At 39.7% G+C, this 26,355-nt stretch overlaps 1 protein-coding gene across 9 annotated transcripts in view; it reads left to right on the forward strand.

Moving 5' to 3' along the window:
* ABLIM2 (actin binding LIM protein family member 2) overlaps positions 1-26,355 on the forward strand; it is a 129,193-nt gene that overhangs the window by 42,173 nt on the left and 60,665 nt on the right. For all 9 annotated transcript variants that reach the window (XM_088056348.1, XM_088056350.1, XM_088056353.1 and 6 more), the window contains exons 3-6: positions 5,869-6,052; positions 16,200-16,315; positions 20,145-20,271; positions 22,349-22,442. In XM_088056348.1, the coding sequence (XP_087912474.1) occupies positions 5,869-6,052; positions 16,200-16,315; positions 20,145-20,271; positions 22,349-22,442 (521 nt within the window). The remainder of the gene's footprint in view (positions 1-5,868; positions 6,053-16,199; positions 16,316-20,144; positions 20,272-22,348; positions 22,443-26,355) is intronic.

Below are 26,355 nucleotides of genomic sequence, written 5' to 3' on the forward strand. Positions count from 1 at the left end.
TAAGGTGATGTGATGCCTACATTGTGACCCAGAGAGAATTGTTGCATAAAATTCATCAGTGCCACAGTGGTGTTATTCCACCTCCCACTTTCTGCAACTCATTAACACGAGGCCATCTGCCAGATCTGTGAATAGAGCAGGGACTTAATTTGCAAACCTGGAACTGGCACCCAAAGCACTGTTAAAAAAAAAAAAAACAAACACCTGAAAATATTTGATGTTGGTGCTTGGCATGTTGGGGTTTTTTTGGGTTGTGGGTTTTATTTTATTTCATTATTTTTAAAAACCTGTTTTAATTGGTCTGGCAAATGACAGAAGTATTTTGTCATAAACACTATTGCTCTTAGGTTGAAAATGGGTTAAAGCACATTCCTCTTTTTCTTAAATTTCTTTAGCATACTTGTAAATTTTAAATAACCAGATTGAGTCCTTAAAACAAGAAATCAGTACAAATGGGACATTTTTTCCGAGTTTTGCTGGGGATTATTTTGGGAGTTTGAAACAGCTACATACCTGATGCTGTGAGGACCTTGCTCACCTCTAAGACTATGATTTTATAGAGCTTTTATAGGCTTTTACAGGAGAGCTTTTATAGGGCAGTAACACCGTCTCTAAGCTGTTGGGAAACCATGCTCTGCAGAAGGAAAATGGAAATGTACTTTCTAATAAAAAATTACTCGATATGTAGTTCCCGTTTATTATAGGAATCAAGGTACATAGTGCTCAGGAAACTTCCCAAATTCAAATTGAAAAACTCTGTATTTCAATTGATACACTCTAATTTTGGCAATCTCATAAAAGTGCTCTGAATCTGAAAGGGTTTTCCTGCACTGAAGTGTTTACTCCACAAATTAATTTATGGGTATCATGGCTAGTGTACCCTGGGAGCTTGTATAGAATGTAATATAATATTCTATTGGTGAAGTGTTGCAGGATATGATCACAGTTCTCTGCTCCTTTTCTGCTTCTGAAAGTTGCTGGTTTTCTTCCATCAGACCTATTTGCCTTCCTGCATTTCCTGGTTGGAAGCTGGAAAAGAGGCCAGCAGGTGTCCAAGACTTTTCTGGGACTGCATGCTGCTTTTTTTTGCCCTGGATAGTAACAAAATGAGGTGTCATTCAAATCCTTGAGATTATAGATGTTATTTTAGATATTGTTGCTAGTACACTGACAATGACTGACAGGCTTGAGTATTCTTGATTTCACAGATGTGTTTGGAAAGACAGATGAGATGAGTGATGGAATGATATGGTTTATAGGCCCCAGTGCAATGTTCCTTCTGTCTTCTGTGTCTCACCTATAGACTGAAGGTTCAGGTGTCAATTAACTAAGAGATATTCCCATGCCCATATTTGCATGGCCAGCAAACTTGGAGTTGGGAAAGACTTCCCCAAAAGCCTTGTGAAAAGCTTATCTGGACTTACCACACCAGACCATGCAAGAAGGAGTATCACAGCCACAGCCATCTGCTGGAAATGAGCTTAGACTGCTTCAGAGTAATTGCAGTTCAGTTTGAAGTCAAAGCTGTAGTGGTGGAAGTTTGCCAGGTGGTTGTGATTCCTTCTCACAGGCATAGTGGCCAGGAGAAATGTTCCACATATAATTACGGGCTTTTGGAGAATGGGATCCCAGACTTCATCAATGGTGTATGAAGACATACAATTTAGCTGCCAGGAGAGAATAATATCAGCAGTGCACTATGTGTCATTCCTGGGATCCTATTCAGTCAGTGGTATCCATCTCACGGATGGAGGAAAACACCAGAAATGGACATAAAACCACAGTGCTGAGGAAGAAAAATTTTATTTAGCTTACATCAGGCTGAAAATGGGAGGGAAAAATGTAGACTTGATACGTGCAGTTGCATGTAAGCAAACCACTTGATTGTCTGGCTCGTTGGCAGCAGCAGGGCACTGTTGGGATGACAGGACCTGCAGTGCTTGCTGCTGCTGCAGCCTGCTGTGATGTGCAGCAGCACAGCAAGCCTAGCATCCCCCAAGCAGCTCAGGACACAGCTGGTTTTTAGGCCTAGCACACAGCCAAAAAATTAATCTACTTTCAGTAGGCTCATTTGCCAGCACAGAAAATAGGTGCATTTTATATTTGTACGCTGCAAATGGAATACTGATGGCATACAGTAGTGGAATAGCAATGTGCTTAAAGTGCATTGATTAATTGATTTACTACTATTTATTTTTATAAAATCATAGTATAATGGAAGGGACATTTAAAGGTCTCTAGTCCAAACTCCCCTGGAATGAGTAGCAATATCTTCAACTAAATCAGTTTGCTCATGGCCCTTTCCAACCTGACTTTAAATGTTTCTAGAGATGGACCAACTACCAACTCTCTGGATGACCCATTCCAGTGTCTCACCAGCCTCACTTAAAAAAAATACTTCCATCTATCCTGTATAATTGCACCTATTTTAGTTTAAAATCATTACCAGTACACACTGCATTAATTCCAGTGCTTCAGTTGATGTTACAGACACTGTGCTAGGGGAAAAAAGTAGTCTGTTTCTAAACCAGTAGAGGAACCCCTAACATCTATATACAAAATATTTTGGTGTCAGGTAACTGAAGAGTGGAATTATCCAGCTGTAAGAGAAGCTACTCTGAGATACCCTCCCTAAAAATGGTGTGGGTATTGTCCCTCTCAAGTCCCAGGGCGCATGCAGGTACAGGCTTGCTACTAGATATCATAAGAATAAGAGACAAACAAATTTATTCACTACTTAAAAATTCCTCCTAAAGCTTATAACTGTTCAGGAAAAGGCATTGCCTTGTATGCAGGGTAATACCAAGACAAGAAGATGAGTTACTTTGTCTCTTTGTGAATACAATTGCTGTGTTTGCAGTGCTTTGCTTTTATCACCAATATGAACTCCAGAAACTGTTGAAAACTGTTTCTAGATTATAAATAACCCTTCCTCCAGATACTCCTTTTGGAAGACAAATGCTAGGTGGGAGTGCATGTGATATAATGCTGATTTCCCGTCCTAGGAGAGTAAGATCTGGTAGCTGCCTTCAGATATTCTCTCTAGACTTCCTCCAGCTTTCCTTTCCTGGTTTCTTGTCTCTGCAGGAGCATCTCAGATGGGCAGTGTCTCTGTCCACATAAGTAGACAGCAAGGGACACAGCATCTCACCAACTGGAAGGCCAATTGGTCTCTTTTCAGAGCTGCTCTTTTCAGCTTTAAACCATTACTATTTTAATATCCAAGCCAGTATTTAATGGAATCCCTGTGTTCTTCTCTGGTCAGCTGAGTGTCAAGGTAAATCGGATCAGATGGTTTGGAGAGTAAAGGATCAGGCAAGGGTTTGTGACTCAAGTTGTGTCCTGTGGGGCAGAGCTGGTGGTGCAGTGATGTTCATTCAGCCACTCTTTGCATATGGGGAGGCTGAAGTCATGGTGAAGAAGAAAGGGGCCTGGTGAGAGGATGCTGAACTCACTTTTATTTTCAAGTTCAAATAACTTGTTTTTCTTTCTCTCTTTGAGTGAGCAGATTTTGAGGCATGCAGGGTTTCCTGAGAAGCCAGGATTAAGTGCATTAGTTCAGACTGCTTTGGAGTTGTACACAGCTTCGTAGGAGTTGTAACCTTAGTGGCAGGACAGAGAAAGGCCAGTACCCTCAGGGTGAGACATTGTGCTGCCAAATGCCAGTGTCAGGACTGTTGCTGACCCAATTTGCCCCAAACCTTGCACCAGAGCTCTCAACTGCAGTGAGACAGAGTCTGCTGGACTTCCATTTATGCAACAGATACAGATTTGCTTGTGCAAAACATAAGAAATATATGTAGGGACATAACCCCTCTCTTCTCTTTTCAGAAATGCAGTTATGTGCTTTCAACTTTTTTCTTTTCTGATCTGCTTTGCAAGTTCAAACACTGTATGATGCAGTTTAGAACTGCTCTAGGGCATAAGTATCAGCTCAGCATGCTGCTCAACATCATCTTAAATCCATAGCTGAGCTCTGTTTCTGTGACACCAGTAGGTAGCTGAAAGACACAGGCTGAAAGAAACTCATGATATCTGGCAAGTGTGCCAGATTTTTGGAAAGTCTGTTCAAAAAGCCAGTCCTTCGTAAAAATGAGAGCATGGGTGAGAAAGAGAAATGTGAATTCAAATGTGTTAAGCCTGTGAGATAGAGAACATGAACAATGTATTGAAATATAAATCATCTAATCCATGTTGTCCATGACACATGCAATATAGTCTGAATTGTTTTGAATTATAGGAAAGATTAGAACCCGTAGTTCTTCTGTTCTTGGCCATGCACTAATATAGTTCTAGCATGATTGTTGTTTTCTGACTCTTAACAGTCAGGGCCATCTCCAGGGAGAATGATGAGCACTGAAATTCCACACAGGGATGAGCCTGAGGTTTCAAAGAGGACCTTGAGCCCAGACCTTCTGTGGTACAGTTAACAAAGGCTATAAAAAATGGGTGGTGGGGGGGGATGTGATTGGATGAAATTTTCAATGAATGATTTTCTGCTTTCTTGGGGTTTCTGCACTGTATGTGTTACTTTGTGCCTTGGGCACCTCTGTTGGACTCTTTTCTTATAGTTTAGGTGCAAGATGACTGATTCTGACACTGTAAACAGGCTTGGGTGTGAGTTGCCAGGCTTTACATTTAGAAACCAAAGTGCCTGTGGACTCTCGGGTACCGATATCTCAATCTGGAATTTTAGAAGTGCAGATACTTCTGCTATTTTGGGACCAAGGCACTGAGCAACTCTGCAATGTTTTGTACATGTAACCCAAATTTAATAAGCAGCATTCCCCACTCCTTTTCTGTGGGCTGTGAGTAGTGACACTGTGTGGTTCAGCATCGTTTGACTGTAAACACCATTTGCTGACAGGAACACATTCCTACAGGAGCAGAAGTATGTAGTAACAAGTGTGGTGCTGGGACTTACAGTAAAGGAGTAGTCAACACAGCAGCAGAATCACCACTTTGAAGTCCAGTTCTCTTTTAAATCAAGTCAAGTCTGTTTTCAAAGATCCTGGTCAATATGGATGGTTATGTTCTACATATCTGCTATTTCTGTATGACTTCACCAGACCGTTGTATCCCCATCTTACATGTTCTCAAAATTCCAGCCTAGTTCCATCCCTGGTGTGGTGAAGAAAACCCTTGAACAGTCTCACAAGCCTTTGGTGCATCAACTTTAACCCTTTCCTACAGGTTTAGTTTAAAAAATGGAAATTGACATTTAGGACTAAAACCTTACTTTTGCCAGCAGCAGATGAATCTGCAGCTGCCTCCAGTTCATACATGGTGAGTGATGTTCATCAGGTAAACACGAGGGCTGATTTAAACTGATTTAACTTGTGAAAACTTGCAGCAGTTGCCATGAGAATCAGCCCCCATGTTTAGAGACAGCAGTACTTAAACCCCTTTTGTGTCCAGGAGGAATGTCAAACACTTGTAATCTGTCAGAGATGTTTCTTTGTTACACTGGTGCTTTAGATTTTAAGGGTTTACATCCTTTATGCATTTCTTTTAACCTGTTAAATGTGTAAATGTTGTATATGGTAACCTGTTAAATGTGTAAATGTTGTATATGGTAACCCTGAACTCAACTCCTACAGACTTCAACTTTGTACTCACAGCTGCTGCTCTGAGGTGGACATTTTTACCTCAAATAAGTCCAGGCTGTTAGTGTCCAAAATACATGAGTGATGTAATTTACTGTATGAGTAGTGTCTTTCAGATGCACATCTGTTCTGTGATCGTAAGCCCATACATTGAAGTGCTTAAATATTCCACTAGGAACCCTTCAGATCACAGGTGCAAAATCAGTCTAACCTTAGAGCATTTGTTTCTTGCCTTCTGAGTCTGCCTTTTCTCTTTCTGCAGCTTGTGGATGTGACCTGGCTCAAGGAGGATTTTTTGTGAGACAGGGAGACTACATCTGTACTTTGGACTACCAGAGACTCTATGGCACACGATGCTTCAGCTGTGAGGAGTTCATTGAGGGAGAAGTGGTCTCAGCACTGGGCAAAACCTATCACCCAGACTGTTTTGTGTGTGCTGTCTGCAGGTAGGTTTTCTACATGAAATTGTGTTTCTGATACCAGAATGCCCTGAATGCCAGACATTCAAACCTTTAGCCTAGAGATAGGTTTTTCTGTTACGCCTTAAAAAAACTGCAGAAGTGAAGAGAAAAAAAAGAATGTGTGATTTTGAGTGCCTCCCTTTTTTCCAAATGCTTTTCTTTTTTATATTATCTTCTGTGTGAGGCTCTCAAAGTACTCCAGAAACTGCCACTGTCCTCGTTGTAAGATGTTTTGCCCCAGGTGTTGCTTTATTTCTCTGGTGTTTGCTGTTTAAGTCATTTGTTGGCCTGGAGTTTCAAAGGATTGCAATGCCAGTGGCTGAGTCCTCAGCAGGCTACTGCTAAAGCCCAGTGTAGTTCAGTGGGATCATTTCCCACATGGGTCCCAAACTCAGCAATACAAGGGACTGATGTCATTTTGACCAGCATCTTAATCCTCTTGTGTAGAAATAACACAAACATATCTATTGAAGACTTCATGAAGAAGCACTTGAAGTGCACTAAACCTTCAGAAAAAACACAGTTGTGGCAGTTTGGAGCAAATGGAAATGCTGCCATAGTTTCTCTGGCTAAACTTGAGCTTTTAGGAGTACAAGAAAAGCAACCCCACTTTGAAAGGGTTTCAGAGGCCAAGGAGGCACTGGTGCAGCACAATTTAGATGCTCTGTGTGCTGCTGCCTCATGCAGGTGACTCTGCAGTCCCAAACCAGCATGTCCATGTCACTGTGGCTGTCTGCCAGCCCAGCCTGCCCTATGGAGCTGCTGAGCTCAGAAATCCCCCTGAGCTGATGCAGGAGCAGGAATTTAAATTCCAGAACAGCCATGCCTTGTGACAGAATCTCAATTAAATAAAGCAACTGTGCAAATAATAATAATAATAATAATGATAATAGCTGTGATAGTGGGGAGACTTTGAAATGGACAAGCCTTTATTATATTAAATTCTAAGTTTTCCTCTGTTTAGTAGGCAATCCTTTTGGTTACTTAAAACAAATGTGAAGAGTAAAGATAAGAAAAAAATTCTAAAATCTTTTCTGTATTTTATTTTTTCTTTTTATAGTAAGGAAAATTACTTCAAGAGTTTCTCATGAGTTAACTGCTAGCTGCACATGCTATTGGCCTGGCAGTATTACAGCTCTTCTAGAGATGAGCAGAGCAAATTTTTGGTACCTTTATTCTCAGCACTAGTACCTTCTGTAAAGAGAGGTACTTCTTCATTTAAGAGAAATCAAAAAACTGAACTGGTTGAATCTGTTTTTCTGGCTAAACGTGCTTGTATCCTCACATCACTGGAGCTTAGAGGAAATTTATTTAACTGTGTGTCGCAGTAACTGTGAAATTGCCTACCTTGGGTTTCAGGCCACTGGATATACCAACTCCTGCTGTGTTTAGTCAGTTCTTCAGCTGATAGCTTGGAGCTTGTTGATGCAGTTTGTTTTGTCTCCCTGGAAATTTGGAATGATTTTCCTTGTGACTAAAATATTTATTAATAAGTACCTAACAATTTAACTTCAGGTGGGTTAAATTGCAGCGCTGTGAAATTATTCATGCTACAAATATCATGTGTGATGAAGATGTGATAAAGCTTTTAAAAATGAAGTTCCTGATAAAATAAAATATCATTTAAAAAGGAAAATCAGAGATGTTCCCTAACCTTCTGCATAACTAAATAGTTGCATTAAATGCTATTTCACTGTTTCTGGTTGTTAGAGAGAGACACTTCTGTTGCTTTTCTTGGGAGGACACACAAATTCATATTGTCTTCATCAGAGCCAACTGATGCCCTGCTGACTAGCAGGATTCAATTAGTGTCTCCCAGGGGGGTTGTAACACTGATCTGTGGTGCATAGCAGCAGAAGAATCCTGTCATGTGTTTATATGCTTTAAATCAGCTTCAATTACCCTTGTCATTGCAAGCTAGACATTACCTGTGTTTTTTATGGGGGAGAGTGTCCTATCTAAACATCATCAGCATTTATTTTGTTGACTGATATCCTCAGTAAAAATAAGGTTGGTAGACTGTAAAGACAGTGTTTAAGCCAAAAGAAGGAGCTTGTCTGTGAGTTGAAAAAACAGTAATAATAAAGGGGGAGAAAGGTGTAAAGCTCTCTACATAGACATTTCCCTTGGTGGGAAGAGTCAGGAGAACCATTTGAGCCATCATTTCTTACAGCTGGGTGGAAACCTTAAATACTGGGCCAAAGCACACTGTCAGTAGTAGCTGGTGGATGCCAAACTACAAACCACATTTGGCATTACCTTTTAGAGCCAGACTTCAATGTGGGTGCTGTGTTAGAAATCTAACCTCCAGAATGGTGTGAATTTGAGAGGTGGTGACTGCCTGCCAGTGGGGCTGATCCTGCTCTCATGGAAACCAAGCCAGGATGAAAACACTGGCAGCAGAAGGCATTTTGCACTCATGACACATTTCTCCAGAATGCTGGAGGATCGGTGAATTCTTTTAAATGAGCATTTCTGCACCCCCTATTTCTGTAGCTGCTGAAGTAACACTTCTGAACTGTTTCTACATTGAGTACTAAGCCAGTGCCAGTAGCAACTGCTTTTTTCCCCCCTTACTTTCAGAGAATATAAGATTTGAATAGAAACATGTGGGAAGTGTATGGTAGCATCAGTGAGAAAATCGAGCTAGTGAGAGCAGTGGGAAAACGCAGTCCAAGCCCAGTTATCTCCTGATATTACTACTGTTGTTGCCACACAGCCCAGTGTCACAGGGAGCTGTGTTCCTTGTACCCTCTGTGCTGCATTCGTAACCTGCTACCCTCCTCTGGGGAAAAAAGCTGGAGTGTCAGAAAAATCCAGCTCATCTCTGGAGTCAGATACTACTGCTCAGGGCTGCCACAAGCTAAACTCTGAAAAAAAAAAAATTAATTAGTATTTAGAGAAAAAAAATGGTAAAAGTACAATACATTGTGCCATCCTATTTGATTGTTTCTATCTTATGTTAACCAAGTGGCTCTTAAAAACAATCAGGTTTCGACTGTGTGTTTGCTCTGCTGGAGTAAAGATTGAGGGCTTAATCCCTTCTTCTTCTAGTGCTGTTCATAGCCTTGTGAAACCTTTTTTCTGCTGTTGTGTTTTGTGATGATAATGCCTAAAACTAGGAATGAGTGAAAGAATAACAACATAGATTGAAAACTGTTGCAGATTAAATGCTTACTCTGAATTTCCAGGAAGTGGCTGAACAATCTTCTTACAGCTTCATTAATTGGAAGGAGCTGTGTCCTCCAGAGGGCTGCCAAAGACATTTCCTTCAAAAGCTTAATTTGTTTGTAAAAGTGAAATAGAAAGAGGGAGAAAATTGAGGCTGGCTGTAGCAATAGGAGCTTAGTTTTATTAAAATTGTGCACACACTTCTTACATGGCTGTCATAGGACAGTCAGGTAGGATGGGAAAGGGCAGGACATTGAGTCTTTCAAAAAGAAATGGGTTGTCATACCTCTGATAATACTCTGAAAATGGAATTTTCAGGAGATGTCTTAGTGTGTTAATAAGTCATACAGATTTAGTAAGCTTATATAAGATGTGTGGTCCATCTAATGTGGTACCTAGAGTATGATTTCTGTTACTGATGGGCTGTGTGTTCTCTGGATATCACAAAACTGGGATTTGGCTGTATGGGTATTATTGTAATTAGTAAAGTTGGGGGGATTGGTGTTTATGTACCCAATTGGAGGAGTACATGTAATAGTTACCCCTTTAGTTTCAGTATTCTTGTACTTAAAAGCTGGAAAATAATTTTGACACGTAAATGATAAAGAGAGGACAACTTGACCCATGGATGGAGGATAGATAAGCACATATATCCCGGATTAATAAGGAAACAGGTTTGTGTTTGCTGTACAAAATTTCTATATTTAAGTTTTTCTGAGCTTAGGAAGTTTTCTTTTAAAACAGAATCTTGACAAAAGCTGAGTATGTGCCATGTAGAGCTGAATAGTGAGTGGAGAGGAAAGAGACAGATACATATTCTTCAAGGGGTCGTGTGCCAAACCCAGCTATAAAACCTCTTTCAACCCATTTGTACTTTTACTACTGTCAAGAAGGTAGTTCACATTAGCCAGGTGGTTCAATATAAAATATCAGAAAGCTAAAATCCTTTTCTTTTTTTCAACAGAAGATAGTCCTACATATATAACACCGCTGCTTCTAGAAAGAATGGAGAACTTTTGTGTATGTATGTCTTATGAAATTAGGTTAATAATGAAAATTAGAAATTCAAATTCAGTTTCTTCTTAAACATAGCAATCATGACAGACTTTTTGAGTATGCTAAACCTTTTTATTTGCTTAATTTTTTCTCCTGCTAAATTTGGAAAGGCTTTGGTTCCCACTTAAGCAGTACCAGGTGCTTCTTAAGGCATCTCATGAAGTGGTGTTCTTCATCTCACCACCAGTCACCCACTGAATACTGCTAGGTATTGTAGAAACCTGGGGTGTTAAGCCTGATTTTGAAATCAGCCTGAGTGTTCTTGGCATTTTGATTCTAAACCAGATGAATTTATCAATATGTGGTTCTTCTTGAACAAAGGGATGGGGAACAAGGGGCTGCTCTTCAGGTTTAGGTCTGCTGCTCTTTAGGGGAAGAACCTGGAGCCCAAGTCCTGTGAGGAGCAGCTGAGGGTACTGGAGTTGTTTATCTGGAGCAAAGGAGGCTCAGGGGGTACTTACTGCTCTCTACAACTGCCTGAAAGGAGGTTGTTGTGAGTTGGGGGTTGATTTCTTCTCCCAGGCAGCCAGCGATAGGACAAGGGGAAGTGTCTTTATGCAATGCCAAAGGAGGCTCAGATTGGAAATCAGGAAAAGTTTTTTCACTGAGAAAGGGGTTTAGCATTGGAACAGGGTGCCCAGGGAGGTGATGGGGTCACCGTCCTTGGCAGTGTTCACAAAATCAGTAGACGTGGCACTGTGTGATGACATGAGCATGGTGGTGTTTGGTCAAAGATTGGAACTGATGGTCTTGGAGGTCTTTTACAACCTTAGTGATTCTAGGGTTCTTTGATTCTGTATGGGTCTTGAGGGACCCCCGAGCTATTCACCAGTCTTCACAGAAGTAATTGTGAACGCTGTTTATTTCTATTATTAGCACACTTTTTATAGGGTTCTACAGGGTTTGCGGGCAGAGCAAGCTACTATTGGCTAGTACACACAAGTTTACATTCTTATCCTTGTACACAGGAATATTGTTTTACTTTCTGCAGGCAAGTTTCAAGGATTTTAGCCCTTAATATTACGACTTAACCCAGAGGCTGGTTTGTGCAGACAGGCTTTTACTAATATATCGTGTCCCCCATCTGCTAAAAAACTCTCTATATATGGGCCACCCCTATAGCCCTCGAATAATGTAAGATGGAAGGGATCTGTGGTGGTCCTCTGGTCCAGCCCCTGGCTCAAAGCAAGTCCAGTTTGAGTAGACAGCTGATGGCATTCCTTTAACATATTTCAAACCATGAAGCTGAACAGAGTGTTCCAGCATTCAACAAGCTCATGGTATTTTTTTTTTTCCTTATATTGAGTTGACATTTCCCATGTTCCAGCTTATGTCTGGCTTCTTGTCCTTTCACTCTTTACATGTGAGAAGAGCATGGCTCCAGTTTTGTGTACTGTCATCAGGTAGCTCTAGACAGCAATAGGATCTCCCCTGAGCAGGTACATCTCCTGCAGCCCCTGCCTGCCTGTGTGTTCTGTACTGCAGCTCTGGACCTGGCCACCTTCCCTCATCTCCCTCTGGTAAATCTTGTCCTGAGGACCCCAAGATGATGCTGCTGCAGTCTCTTAAATGATGAAGGCAGGGAAGATCAGATCCCTGGATCTGCTGGCTACACTAATGCCTCCCAGGATGTGGCCGGTCAGCTGTCGTGGGGACACGCTGCTGACTCATGTCCAACATGGTGTCCATTGGGACCCCCACATCTTCTTTTGCTTTCCAGCTGATTAACCCTGTGGTGCACTGGTGCATGGGGCTGTTCCTCACTGCTTGCAGGATTTAGCATTTTCCCTTGCTGAAATATGTGTAGATGGTAGATAGCACTCAGTGTCCACTTTGTATCACCATTTTAATCCACGGGGATTCGTCCCTGTGGAGCACCTCAAGGTATGTGATTGTACCAGGTACAAGTTAGAGCAGAATTTGATCCTGCTGGTCCTTAGGTTGCAGTGTGACATTAGACCTGACCAGGTGTAACTGCAGCCAGCTACTGAAATGAATAGCTTTGCTCTCTCCTCAACCTGACCACTGTTAATTTTCATGTATCAAATTTAGCTGACTGTTCAGCCACAGAGTCAGATCAGCAATTTAAAGAATTGCCATTTAAAGATGGCCATCCCTCTGCTCTGAAAAAAAATATTTTTTTTTGTCCCTCCAAGAAAGCTTGAATGACTTGCCCACAGCTGCATAGATTGAGGTGTGGTGCAGAGAAAGATGAGACCATGACCTGACCTTTTGGTATCAGCACACAGTTACAGGTGATTTGATGTTTTACAATGTAGTTTCATTGGTCACCTCCAGATTTTTTTCTGGGTTTGCAAATATTGTAGGCAGGTGGATAAAACAAAATTTGTTGGGAAATGAATCATAGATGTGTTAAAATTCTACAAGTCATTTGAGAGAGCTGCTTTAAAAATGCTCTTAATTCTCACTTAAAAATAGATTATCCAACTGCAAAAATCTCACTGAATATTTATTAAAGGATAAGTAGCTAATTAAAACCCTGTCCTGGTTTTTGCAATAGCTAGCAGTGTTCAGTGGGTGACTGGTGGTGAGATATCATTGTATTTGAAGGCAAATATGCTGCTCTCAGCCTAAAATTCTATCTATAGTCCTGTTCACAACTTACAGAGCTCAGAAACTGAAACCTTGTTAATTGACTGTTACCACCTTCTGTTGTGCCTTCACTCATACTGGCACTGAAATGCTTGAGCAGAGCTGCTTGTGAAAGGGAGAGGTCAGCTGGTACAGGAAAGCTGGCAAATGTGTTGGGTATGAGTTCCCAGTGAACAAGACAGTGAAACAAACTTTGAGACTTATTTATGGGTTTAGAAGACCTGTGAGGGGAGGAGACATCTGTCTGTCTGTCTGTACCTTGGGATGGACAGCTCCAAGGAATATTTCTCTGGGATTTAGAGCAAAATTTCTTGCATGTTGGTTGGAGACAATAAGGAACCAACCAAAATTGTTGCCCTCTCCCATTGGAATGGAAAGGCATGGTGCTTACTCAACTTTAAGAAAATAAACCAGGTACAGTATTTTTATAGGCTAGGAAATCCCCTGTGTGCCTTCCCATCTAAGGAGGCTCTGTGACTTGCTGTGGTGCCTGTGAGCTTTGGCATGTTTGGGGGTGTCATCTGCCTGGTTATGTCTTTGTGCCATGGGAGGTCAATAATCCCATTCTTCTCTTCCAGTTTTAACTTCTTTCCTTTTAGATTTTCTGATTGCTTAGACAGTGATGAGATGAACCAATTTGAAGTGGGTGGTCACTGCTTCTACTTTAGCTGCTGCTTGGTGCATCTGTTTGAGATAGGCTTCTGTGTTCATTTGGAAGTTCAGCTGGATCTTTATTAGGTAGATCCCTGAGTCAGGAAGATATATTTACATTACCTCCCCCTACTGCTCCTTATATATTGCCCAAGCTTGTTCAGTAGTCACAGCCATTCTTCAGAGCAGTGAACTGCTCAGAGCTCCAGCACATCACCATTCCCAGGATTATTAATGGTGCAAAGCCTGCTGTTTTACTGAGACATCTCATGAGAGCCCAGCTGGGTCATGAGCTGAACCCAGCCTTGGTTCCCACAGAGATTGTGACAAAACACGGCAGAAGGTACTGCCCAGGGCATGCTACTGTGCATAGGAGTGAAAGATGCCAGAGTAGCTGTGTGGCAGTGAGGGTGGCAGTGGAGCAGGGTGCTGGCTTTGTGGAGGTTTAATTTGGAGCAGATCACCAGTGGTTATAATAAGTCTGTGTTCATCTGTAAATCAAGATGAGATGTCTTCCTGAAAACATGCAGGAGATGCAGGAGACAAGTTTATGTCTCACTTCAGGAATGGTTGAAATCCCTTGGCTTGAGTATTTCCAGGTCAATTAGGGCTAAGTTTTAGTTGATTTTGTAATATGTTGTTAAAATGAAGACATGATTAAATGGTTTCTTTCACATTTGCAGTAGAAAACTAGAACAGCATTTTAATTGTATCACTCCATTTTTGAGACAGTTTTTGGTAATTAGTCATGAATTCATATTATCTATATAGAAATGTATAATGTTTACCAATTTTTATTCTAATAAAAGTGCGTTCATTTGAATAAACTTTGGGTTAGTCCAGATGACCTCTCCAACCTCAACTCTTCTGTGAGTTCATAAAACTTCTATTATTCCATGTCTTAGAAGTATCTCTGACTTTAAAAAGCATCAAAATCTGTTGCAGACGACAGTTATGACCTAAAAAGATAGCGTTGTGAGATTTTTGAATATGTATAACACAGAAGGTTGCTGCTGCTGCACTGCTGCAAGACAGGACAGGTTTGCTCACTGGAGTGCAGCTCCATCCTGCATTCCTGTCTGGCACACGAGAAACAGTGTTGTCTCCTGGTTAGGTTATTGAGTAAAATCCATGGTACAAAATCCTCTTTGAAACAGATGGAAATCTCAGCCTCCTGGATCTATACTAACGTGGTGTTGGACCTCGTTGTACCAGAGTCACACACAGATCATTTAATTGGGTCAGAGAGTAAGGCAATATTAAAGGCTATTTCCATGAATTATTTTTTTGTATTGTAACTTTAGGTAAAAGACAAGGTAGGAAGTTCCTGCACTATAAAAACTTGAGAAAGAGGGGGAAAAAAAAAAAGTGAGAAGCAGAATTCATTATCAGATATCAAAAAAGATCACAGTAGTTACATTCCATGTGTGCTCGTGATTTTTTAAATTGTCACCAGTGGTCCAAAATGAATGTCAGTGTTGAACACTCATTTAGCTGGTTTCAAATATATTTTAGTTACATTATATAGAAACAAAGGACAGCATTGCTTTTGTTCTTTTTCTAATTAATAAAAAATCTATTTTAAATGTGATTCAAATGTAGACTAAGTGTCTCTTGGGCAGTTAAGGGAGCAAAATAATTTTTAAGTTTAGCACAAGGTATCTATGTAGCTTTTTTGGTGAAGACAACCTCACAGTTGGTATGAATTAGATAGCATTTGTGGGGCAATGCCATGCAGAATTTTAATGAAATGTTAATGAAATAGTCTGATCAGATGGACTTCAGCATGAGGCAGAAGGTTGTGTTATGTTTTTGCCCCACTTAAGCCATATTTTGATATCTTGGATAGAGATTTAGTTGGACATGAGCTTTGGGTGGAGTGAAGCGTGTTTCTAAACCCTCACCATCCTTCACTGCATGTGAAATGATTTGTCCATCTGGTTCCCTTAGAGAAAAAGGCCCAGTGGTTTCTGTGCCCAGATAAGGAAATGCACAGCAGAGAGCTTTTGTTTTAAGGATGTTGATAAAAAGAGATTATTTAATGAAGTGTAAGGAGAGCTGTTATTCAGTAGGGAAAACAAGTAATGTAGAACCTGTGGGTTTTTATAAGTGGGATAAGTTTTTCCCTTTGAGAGTTCATGAACATTTGCCTTCTGAGCACATAGATTGAGAGAAGGACTTTGATGTGGTAAAAGTTGTGAGGGGAAGTGCTGGTTTTTAATGCATAAAAGTCATTATTCTTGTGCAGCTATTTAACAACATAAAAGCAGCTGCATTTGCCTCTACTTAACTCCCTGTAATGCCAATTTTATTTTCATTCTGTAACTGATCCTGCTAGTGATGAACCCTGGCTGATCTTACATTTCTTAGATACACAACAACTCAGACTTGAGTGCTCACTGTGTTTTTGTATCTTTAGATATTATTTTTTTTCCTAAGAAGCTGTAACCATCTGGATTTGAAGCTGTCTGTTGACATGTCCCTTTGATACTTAAGCCTCTCAGTGGCTGGAAAACTGAATGAGAACTGGGCAAGCAGAGAAAAAGAAGCCAGAGTATAATCAGTTCCTTTATGGAAAGATATTTCATTTTGATAAAGGCATGAGACTGTAACCAGTTTGCTTTTCTTTCTGCTGTTGCAGGTTGCCTTTCCCTGCAGGGGACCGGGTAACTTTTAATGGGAAGGAATGCATCTGCCAGAAATGTTCTCTGCCCCCTTCCAGCAGCACTGGCTCCTTCCCTGTACAGAACCTGCGAAGTAAGTACAGATTTCTGCTCTTTTCAGTCAGTACTTCTTAGTCTGGTTTAGCACAGGTTTAAAGGACAGAATTTTATACCAGTATGTACAGCTGGAACTTATACTACTCAGCTGTATAAGAAGTGTCATAAAGTATGAGGTAGCCACATGAAAAAGTATAGGGTGGTTTTTCAAGAAAGTCTGATATTAAAAAGAAACACAGACTGTGCCATTATAGGATTAACAATACATTGAACCTCTCAAAAATGTGGTTAAAATGAACAAAATCAAATTATTTGGAGAAAAACATAATATAGATATTAATATTTCTGATTATTTAGTCCAAGTTCAGCTGAGATAAAATCCAATGCAAGATTTAATGATTTGTAAGTGTTCCTGTATTGCTTCAGAAAATACCAGTGGCAGGACTGCATGGCTAAATACTACACAGCAAGGGTTTCAATGTATGGAATGTCACTGGGGCATTCACCTTGACCTCAGGTTATTGTGCACTGTCAGAAGATACAAACACTATGGAAAGAAAATGTGGTCCTTTCACACCCACATTTCTGCTGTAGATCATAGAGTGGTGGTGTTGCTCTGAACTCCATCCCACTGCTGTTTTGCTCATGAAGTGCTGCCATGCTTTAAGAGTCCACCACTACCTTTATGTAATTAAACAGCAGCAGCAATTCAATTAAACAGCAAAGACAGAAAAATTTTTAATGACTGTTATGTCAAGCTGGATTCAGCATGGCTGAGGAAGAGCCCCAAGGATTGCTCATCTTCCTGTGTAAGAAATCTGGACCACTTCTGGGAGAAGTCTCTCCTTCTTTTAATTCTGTTTTCTTTTTCACCCTGCATTTCTTCACAGAAGTTTTCACCATCTCCTTTCTACAGTTCATCATCAAAAGCTGCTGTGTGAATGCTCTGTGAGATGCTCTACTGATTCCTCTTGCTAATTCCATTCTCTTTTGGGGATAGGTTGCCCCTCTCTGTTAGGTGCTTTCTCTTTCATTTATTCCAGAGATGGATCCTCCTTGGATATCTTTGCTGTCCTCTCGTGAAAATACATTTGACTATAATAGACATTATTTGCCTGGTTGAGTACTGACAGATCAAGTTCATTTGATTATCTGTGATACAGAATCCTTTAATGTATTTACATTCCCTTTCTCTGTACACACACACTCACCATGGAGAGTTTTTCCTGTCATTGCACTTCCCCAGCTCTCTTGGGTCACTGCACTGAGCCTTCCCAGAACAAAGCTACCTGCAAACCTCAGCAAACTGCCTGCCTCAGAGGGAAACAGCACTGGGAGCACATATTTGTGGCAAAACCTGACCTTGGAAAATAAAAGTTTTAACTTTTCCCCAAATTATATAGAGCAGTGAATGGTGTATCTCCTAACAGCTTTCTTGGGAAAGACCTTAATGCTTTAAGCAATCAACTCTTGTTAGGAGTGCACAAAAACATATGACTTCAGGCAAATTTTTTCAAGGAATGAGTAGTACATTGACCCATTGTTACACTGGGTTTGTTCCTGTCTCAGAGCTGTCTGATGTGTACCAGGTGTGCTGTTCAGCAGCCTATTTACCTCAGCAGTGCTTTCAGAACATCTCTTGGGGACTCAGTGAGCTCCCAACATCACTGCCCCCTCTGACAAGTCCTTCTGTTTTCATCCTCCCCTTTTGCTTCTAACCTCCTTCATGCATTCCATTTGGAAGAAAATGAAGAATGTAAAATACTTGCTTTCTGCCTGAGTCCTTGAATTTTTTAAGTGCCTACCTCTTTGTTTTGTTTTGTTTCATAAAACAATAACTCTGAAAACTTCTTGTGACAGTGTTGATTTTGAGAGAGTACTCAAGGAGGAATATCAACATGTAGCAGCAAATTGATGTGTTCTGCAGAGTTATTGCTTGAAATTAGTTGAGTCACCAAAGGATGCTGCATCCAAGATGGGAAGACAAGGACACTGCATCAGTAGGCACTGTTGGCATAGCAACCAAAATATTTGTTTGTAATTATCTGGCACTTTGCAGAGAAAACAGCAAGTGGGAATAAAAAAAAAGCTCACAAAATGCTGCATTTCTGCCCACCCAAGCTTAAACCAGATGAAAGGTGAATGACATCTGAGCACATGATGTTGTATTCAGTTTGTGAAATAAACCCTCAAGCAGTCAGAATAAATTAGATTTCCAGATGAATCCCCAGTACAGGGGAGATCACAAACAAATTTCTGATTGCAGTTAAACAATAGATACTGTAGAATACTGCAGGGAATAAAACCAGGCACACACCCAAATGTTCTTTTTTATTAGCAAAACTCAAGTGTTCTGATCTGTAGTGCACATGCTTTTGTGCTAGGCTTGTTTCCATGTATGGGTGCTCTGGAGGGTAACATTAAAGAGACACATTATTGCTCCCTCAATACATTCCAAATCCACTAAAGGAAAATATAAACTATGCTTTATCATCATGTGCTCAGGAGTCAAACATTTACAATTTCACTTACACTGTCTCATCAGGGTCAGGTAACCAACTAAATACAGTCTTAAATCAGAAAGTTGTTAAGAGGACTGTTTAAATGTTTTAATGAGATCATAGGTTGAGAGTTCTTTCTTAATAACTAGATAAATCATTCTAATGTTTTTGCATAGCTTTCTCTCCCATGCAAGACATTGTTTTGGGTTTTACCTCTCCTGGCATTTCTGAATGATTAAGTGTCTTTCAAGTTTTGTCTTTTCTCTAGAAAATTGTTGATATACCCGAAGAATTCCTAAAAGTACTGTTTATTTTTCCACATGAGATGGAAGATATTTGATGGAGGGTTAGAAGGGTTACTGAGGTACTGGCATTAGAATCATTTTATCACTGGCACTTACCCCTTTTTTTTTCCATATATTCTGTCTGTTTTAACATTCAGTAAGAAAACCTACGTAGACAGGAAATCTGTAGAGTGAGAGATGGACCTTGTATTGTACTGGAGAGCTCATTTGGGATATAGAGAACCAGATCCAAATCCCATGTCTACATAACCTCTCCAAAGAGGGCATTCTGGTGCACTGTTCATGTAGAAACCAAGTGTAGATTTGTCTTTTACTAGCTGAGTCAAAATCTTCCATTGTTAAAAAATAAGGCAACCAAACCCCCAACCAGTCTTGTTCTCAGTTCCTCCTTCTGGGGAGTATAGCTCACCTACAGCCTGTTTAACCAGTGCAAACTAACCTCTGTTACCCAGTTATTGCATGTTTTACATGTATTTTTTGTTAGCACCCATGGAGCTTTATATATGTGAATTGTTATAGAGAATAAATACATAGACAGCCATTACTTTCACATATTGAAATATCACTAATGCCTCTTAAGTATCTGAGTGTTTTTACTGGTTACAGGAAATTTCATACCAGAATTTCAGCTTGGAGTTTTTTCATGGTTGCAAAAAGAATTTTGAAATAAGTAGGGCATGCAGATCCAAAGGCAAAGGGTAATACAAAGAATCAGTTATTAATTTTACTCTTTGTCTTTTTTATTTCTTTTATCTTATTATCTTTTGTCTTATTTTGATGCTTGAAAAATTAATCAGGAAGACTTCGTATTTTTTAAACACAGTATAAATGAATAAAATTTCAGTGGGAAACTGAAGTCATCAGGTTTTTTCTTTGAATGATGCATGCCCTGTAGCAATGTCAGAGCTTTCTAAGGGCTGCAACATTTGCCATCCATCAGTGAGAGGTGGAGTGAGTTACAGAGCCCTCCTGAGCTGCTACTGGAGCACTGATGGATCCTGGTACTGCTGCATGACCACCTAAAGAATATGATTCACTAATTTGGGTTTTTCTCTTGCAGACTGTGGGGGTTGCGGTTCAGAAATAAAAAATGGTCAGTCCTTGGTCGCCTTGGACAAACACTGGCATTTGGGGTGTTTTAAGTGCAATACATGTGGCAAGCTACTGAATGCAGAGTACATCAGCAAGTAAGTAGAGGAGTATTTTCACTTCTTTTCAGTATTCTAATGCCAAATAATTAATTTATCATTGCATACCCTTTATTAGATACATATATATATGTTCAGAGATATATAATATATTAGAGATTATTGTCTAAATTATTATCTAAATTGTATTAAAATAAATGAAACGGAGGAAGGTTAAAGTCACATTTTCCATTTACCTGGGATGGGACTTGACAAAGCAGTTATGCTACAGAGAGGCAGCAGGTGGAATATGTTTCCAAGACCCAAATGCATGCCCTTAGTTACCTATGGTTTTGCTCTCTGTGATGCTGTAATATAAACAAGCAGGTACTGTTCTTTCTGTATGTATTACATAAGAAGAAGTGTTAGCCAGAAGTTCATTAAGGATGTACACACCATGTTTTCGTGCTGCTCCAGACCCTTGTGGTGTCAGATTTGGACTGAATGTGGTGACAGCACAAAGTATGCACACAGACCACGTCCCATGTCAGCACTTTCATCAGGCCAGTGACATGCAGGCCTTTCACTGGCCAAGGCACCTGGGATTAATTTCTGCTTCGCAGAAGTGTGTTACATTGAAATTTTCTTAAGCAGCAAAGTAACTCCTGTAACACCAGTGCCCAGAGATGATGTAGTTTCAGAGTCTGTGTCCCACTGACTTTCAACAATTTTTTGGATTTCGATTAACGCAAGTACAACATTTAATTTCACGGCTTGCACTAGAGAACAATATTCATTAAAAGTATGTTCTTTAATAAGGTTTTACATTGTATCAATGTTGTTCTAGTCTGATGTATTTCAGTGCAGTCCTTTTTTTTTCTTGTTATTTAATGTAACCCTCCCATAAATTGTAAAGATATAATTATTACAAAATCTTCTTTTTAAAAAGGCTAAATGCCAAACAAAATAACTCAAGAGAAGAAATATCCTGTTTTTAATTCAATGAATTATTGTGATAAACTTATAGGTTAGTCTCTAATAAATCCAACTTCCATGCTATAAAATTAATTTCTATGTTTCTCCAGGGAAATGTCTGATAAAATTATGCCTCTACTAACAAATCTGTCTGATCATAGTCTGTTTTAGTATAACAAATGAAATATATTTAACTATGTTTGAACTTATAACGTTATAAGATATATATAAGATAAATATATATAAGATATATATATAAGATAATATATAGATATTATAAGATATAACATACTCAACTTTGTTTAACCTGGATTTTGAAACATGGGAAGATTCTCCAGTTTCTTCTTAGAGCAATTTGTTTTCATTCATCAGTTCAATGGTCTACATGTACAACTTAATAAAATTGTAAAATGCAAAATTAACAGGTTCTTGTCAGGGAAATAGTCCAAATGTTCTGGTCTTGATGCTTTAAAATAAAAGCTGAGACTCTGGGTTTTTTTCTTCATATCTGTAAGTTGTATCTTAATGCACTGGTGGTGGTGGAGTGGCTGGTCACATCATGCATGAACACACTGCTGCTCAGGCTGAATTCTTGTAGTCACTGCTGGCTTCTGTGGAGCACATTCCCAAGATGTTTGGTCCATGACTGTCTTTAAGCAAGTCCAGTCAAGAGTTGCTAGTAGATTTAATGTTTATCAAAACTTGGTTTGCAGACAAGATATTTGAGAAATTTGAGAAATTACTCTCTGCAGTCTCAGCTAAAGGATTAGGTAATACATAAATTGGATACATCAACTGGATGGATTAGATAAGAGGGGAAGAGTAATATGTAGAAATAACTATCTTTTCCACAGAGGGGGAAACATGTGAAAGGAGTTAGTAGGTAACATAATTAGACAGGTGGTGTGAGGGTCTCAGAGACTGGATGTTGCTACAAGGCTGACGGCTGAGTTCAGCAACAAAGGAGAAAAGTGGTCAAAAATAGTTGTTCATTGCTATCCAGCTTTTGCAATATTAATAAATACGAGATACTTGGGAGGCAGGAAGGCCCATAAATACCCTATGAAGTGTTGAAACAGTGACAAATTTTGTATGCATAATCTCCCAGTAAACTGCAAGCTTGCTTAGAGCCACATCTGTACAGCCTGTTGTTCTTCCCTAGGGATGGGGTTCCGTACTGCGAAACAGACTATCACGCCAAGTTTGGGATCAGGTGTGACAACTGTGAAAAGTACATCACAGGAAGAGTGCTCGAGGTAAGGAGAACCTGTTGTTCAAGCACATCTCAAAGTGTACAAAAAGAATAGCTCTTTTGGGTTTAGTCCTGTGCTCACAAATGAGTGTTAATGCAACAGCTTACTGTTACTTTTTATTAAATACCAGGAACTTTTTTTGTAATCGGGTTTTTTATCTCTTCTATTAATGATTTGGCACACCAAACTCCCTAAACGGGTATTTATGGTACTGGGGAATGTTCAGGCAGCAGAAGTAATAAATGAATGTATTATCAGGCACATTTTAAAACTTGCACTAAATTAATTTCTAATTTCTGCTTTTTGATTCTCTTATGTTCTCCTATGAAGCTGTTGAAAAGTAAAATGAATTATTTGAACTGTGTTTTTGCACCCAGAAATGAACTGTGGCAGATATTTTTTTGCACTTGTTCTAAGAGGAAGGAGGTTGTTTAGTGTAGGTGTATGTTTATGCATTATGCAAAAATTTCCATGTAACTGACCCAGTGTCACAAAATGAATACATTCCTTTGATGTGAATAAAATTAATCCTTGCATCTAAGTGTATTGTTACCCTGTCAGTGTCATCGATTATCTGCATTTTCTTTCTGCTTTTCTCTGTGAAGTCCAAGCAGTACAGGAGTTAGGAAGAGTTGTCAGTTCACTCTTCTCTTTAGATAAGAAAGCCTGGAGAGAGGTCCCAAAGGGCTTCCACCAGAGAAAGAGCTGCTTGATGTTACACAAAGACTTAACTATCCAAGTGGTGGACAATTACAACTTGTTAGGAACTGATGAGCAAGTATCCATACCAGATGGGAATCTGTATTGGAGGATGATATGGTGTTAACATAGGCACGAGAGACTTTTCCATTAACAAATGTTTTTACAGACCTCTCTGAAGAGAGATTTCTAAATGGGAATTTGAATGAGTAAAAAGACAACTTTCTCACATTTTTGCACACGGTTGTCTCAACTGGAAGAGGCAAAACAAAAGAAAATACCTTAAAACCTTCAAAAACGTAAAAGGTGACCAGTGGAAGCTGTTATATGTTTTCAGAGGTGTCAGCCATTGACACTGAATGAAAGGGAGTAAAAGGGGGTGAAGTTTGAAGGTGAAGGTGATTAAGAGATGGGAATGCAGAGAGAAGAGTTAAATGTGGCAAATTGGGAGTGCACTTCCTCAGAGCAGTTTAAAAGGAGTGATTAATATTGAGCTGAAGAAGAACAGAAGCTCCAGTTTCTGTACTGACTCTTGGCTTCACAAGTTTTTATTTTCCTGTCCCAGTGCTTGCCTTGATATATGTGCAAGAATGCTCTTTTTATGTGGTAATATTTTACCTGCAGTATGGTTAAACAATAGCATGTGGTGTGATGTGATTGAGAACTGGGTTCTTACTGTCTCAATGGGTAATAAAAAGGAAAAAAATAAAAGTCTTAAAGATTTTTAGTAACATAATTTAACATTTAGACTTACTAACAGGACCAAGTGTGATTTGTGGCACCTGGGAGCAGATGTGACTGTAGCTGATTCTTCTGACTGCTTGGTGAGAGTGTACTGAATAGGAAGACAGTTCCTTGTTTTTATTGTTGATGGGCCAGTAACAAATTTGGGAAAAGCTAATTTTTGTAAGTTATTGTAGGAATTCTACCATGACAGATTCCATATGATGGTTTTGGTCAGTGTGTGTCCCCCTCCTCTCCATTCCCCAGTGCTGCTCTAAGGACAGCTCTGTAGCACTGATTCTCATCTTGCTTTGGTACTGGTTCAGGCTGGGAGCTACTTCCATCGGCCTGTGGCATTTAACTGTGGAAAAAATACTGATGTAAGAGTCAGAAACCATTTAAAAAAAAACAGGTGAGGAGACAGGACTTTCACCATCTGTAAAAGCATAGATATTATCACTGAAACAGGAAACATAAGTTGAAGTTAGGATGGAGCAGGAAATGGATTTGAGTGGTTACAATGACATTTAATGTCTGGACACTTGCCGGAACAACCTGGAATTTTTATGATCTGTAAACTTTTTTGCTATAGAATTGTACAGAACAGTTTGTTGGTTTGTATGCAGCAATGAAGCTAATGAAGCTTGAACATGAGTGCATGTCACATGTCCTAGCACTCTGCTGTCACTGTAGGTCCTGTTCCTCACGGCATCTCCCAAGATATCTGCTCTCATCCCCTCTGTTTTTCCGTGACATATCTCAGGAGCTTTCTTTACATTCCCTGCTTACAAGAGGTGACTCACACTGTGAGCCTTCTTCCATGGTGGTCAGCCTGGATTTCCATGAGTCTTTGGAACTCTGTAAGGGATCACTTAAAACAGCCATTGAGTTTCGGTGTGGACAGTGGAGAGCAGCTGGGTGAGGAGGGAATGCACACACCTCGTTTCAGTCAGAAGCCAAACAAAAAGCCATGGTCTGAGCAAACAGATCTGAAAGGATGCAGAGGCCGTGTCTGTAGCTAACATGGTTAAGGCATTTGTTGTTTGTGTGCAGCAGATGGGCTTGTTCAAAAGGCTTGGAACTGGGCTGATTTCACTCCCTCCCTGCTCTTGGTATCGAGCTCGATGTCTGCTTGTCAGTAGCAGGCTAATTGATGTTTGTGCATCTCCTGGTCAGGAGGACAGAAAAAATGCAGGGTAGTCAGTGCCTGTTCTTTTGTTGTAGGACATATTATTTGTGGAATTGTCTGGAGTACTGACACATTTTTCAAATTTGTATTAAGAAGCATTTCTTTTTACCATCTTGAATATCGTCTGGAGAAACAGAAATAGGGAAAATTGCTCCTAAAGTGGGGGGGAATCTTGACAGCAGTACTTATTAGGCAGAGGAATACTCTCCCAAAGGAGCTGCTGGAAACTATCACTTAGGAAGTCTTACAACAAGATTGGACAAGGCACTGGAAAATCTGTTAGGGAATGTCCTGCGATGACAAAGGGAGGGACTATATGACCTAATAGGATTTTTTCCATCTCTGATTTCTGTGATAATGTCAGGAGGACAGCTGCTTCCACAACTATTCTGTGTCCAGATTTTATAATCTTGTCTCCCTTTCCAACACTTGTTCATTGTGTTTATTCAGCAGAAAGGAAGGGAGAGTCAACTAGTGTGCATTACTGATAAGTTAAAAAAATGTGGCTGTTTTTGTAGGTTGTCAGCCAAATACAGTGATGATTTAGTTACCTAAATTATTCTCTCAGCCCATTTTCTGAGGGCCAGATTCATTCCATGCAGTAGTAAATGGGCTTTAATATAAGACATCCTTGTTTATAATTCCTTTCTAGTTTCTTTCTTCCCCTTCAGTCCACCTTGGCTTGCACCAGCTCTCCCAGGGAACTTGTACTGGAAAAGCTATAAAAGGGGCTGAGCAGTTCATTTATAGAGATGATGAATTTTATTACTTTTAAAAGCAATGATTTTGCTGTTTCTTGTGGTTTTGGGGTTTTTTGTTTTTTTTTTATTTAAACCCAATCCACCACTGCATTTATGGGCAAGATTTGCTTTGTTTGTGATGCATACAGAACACTCTTAAATGCAAGTCAGTCCTCCCATAGAAGTTGTGTTGTATTGTCCCTGACCGTATATATTGATAAACCTGCCAGCTTAAGTGAGGAGCAAGAGGTTGCTGGAGTTTACTTTTGTAGTTTGACTTAAAATACACTGTGCCTGAAAACCTCTAGGGAGAGAAAAGGTTTACTTCAGTGCTTATGCTGTATTTCTGCTGCCAATCCTGCAATAGTTATGATCATGCAATAACACACATTTTAAAATTATAAGCCATTGATTTTTATGACCAGCCATTTCCCTTTTGTTGTGTTGCAATCTATTTCTCTGCACTTAGCACTAAAAGCACTTTTCTTTTCTACTACAAGCAGTAATTTATTAGTTAAAATTTCAACTTGTTCTAATGACAATATCCTAAAAAACATGTAATTGT

Source organism: Pseudopodoces humilis, chromosome 6 (genome assembly GCF_049639895.1).
Source record: "Pseudopodoces humilis isolate 2021_Gansu_Grassland_sample_001 chromosome 6, ASM4963989v1, whole genome shotgun sequence".
NCBI classification, from domain to species: domain Eukaryota; kingdom Metazoa; phylum Chordata; class Aves; order Passeriformes; family Paridae; genus Pseudopodoces; species Pseudopodoces humilis.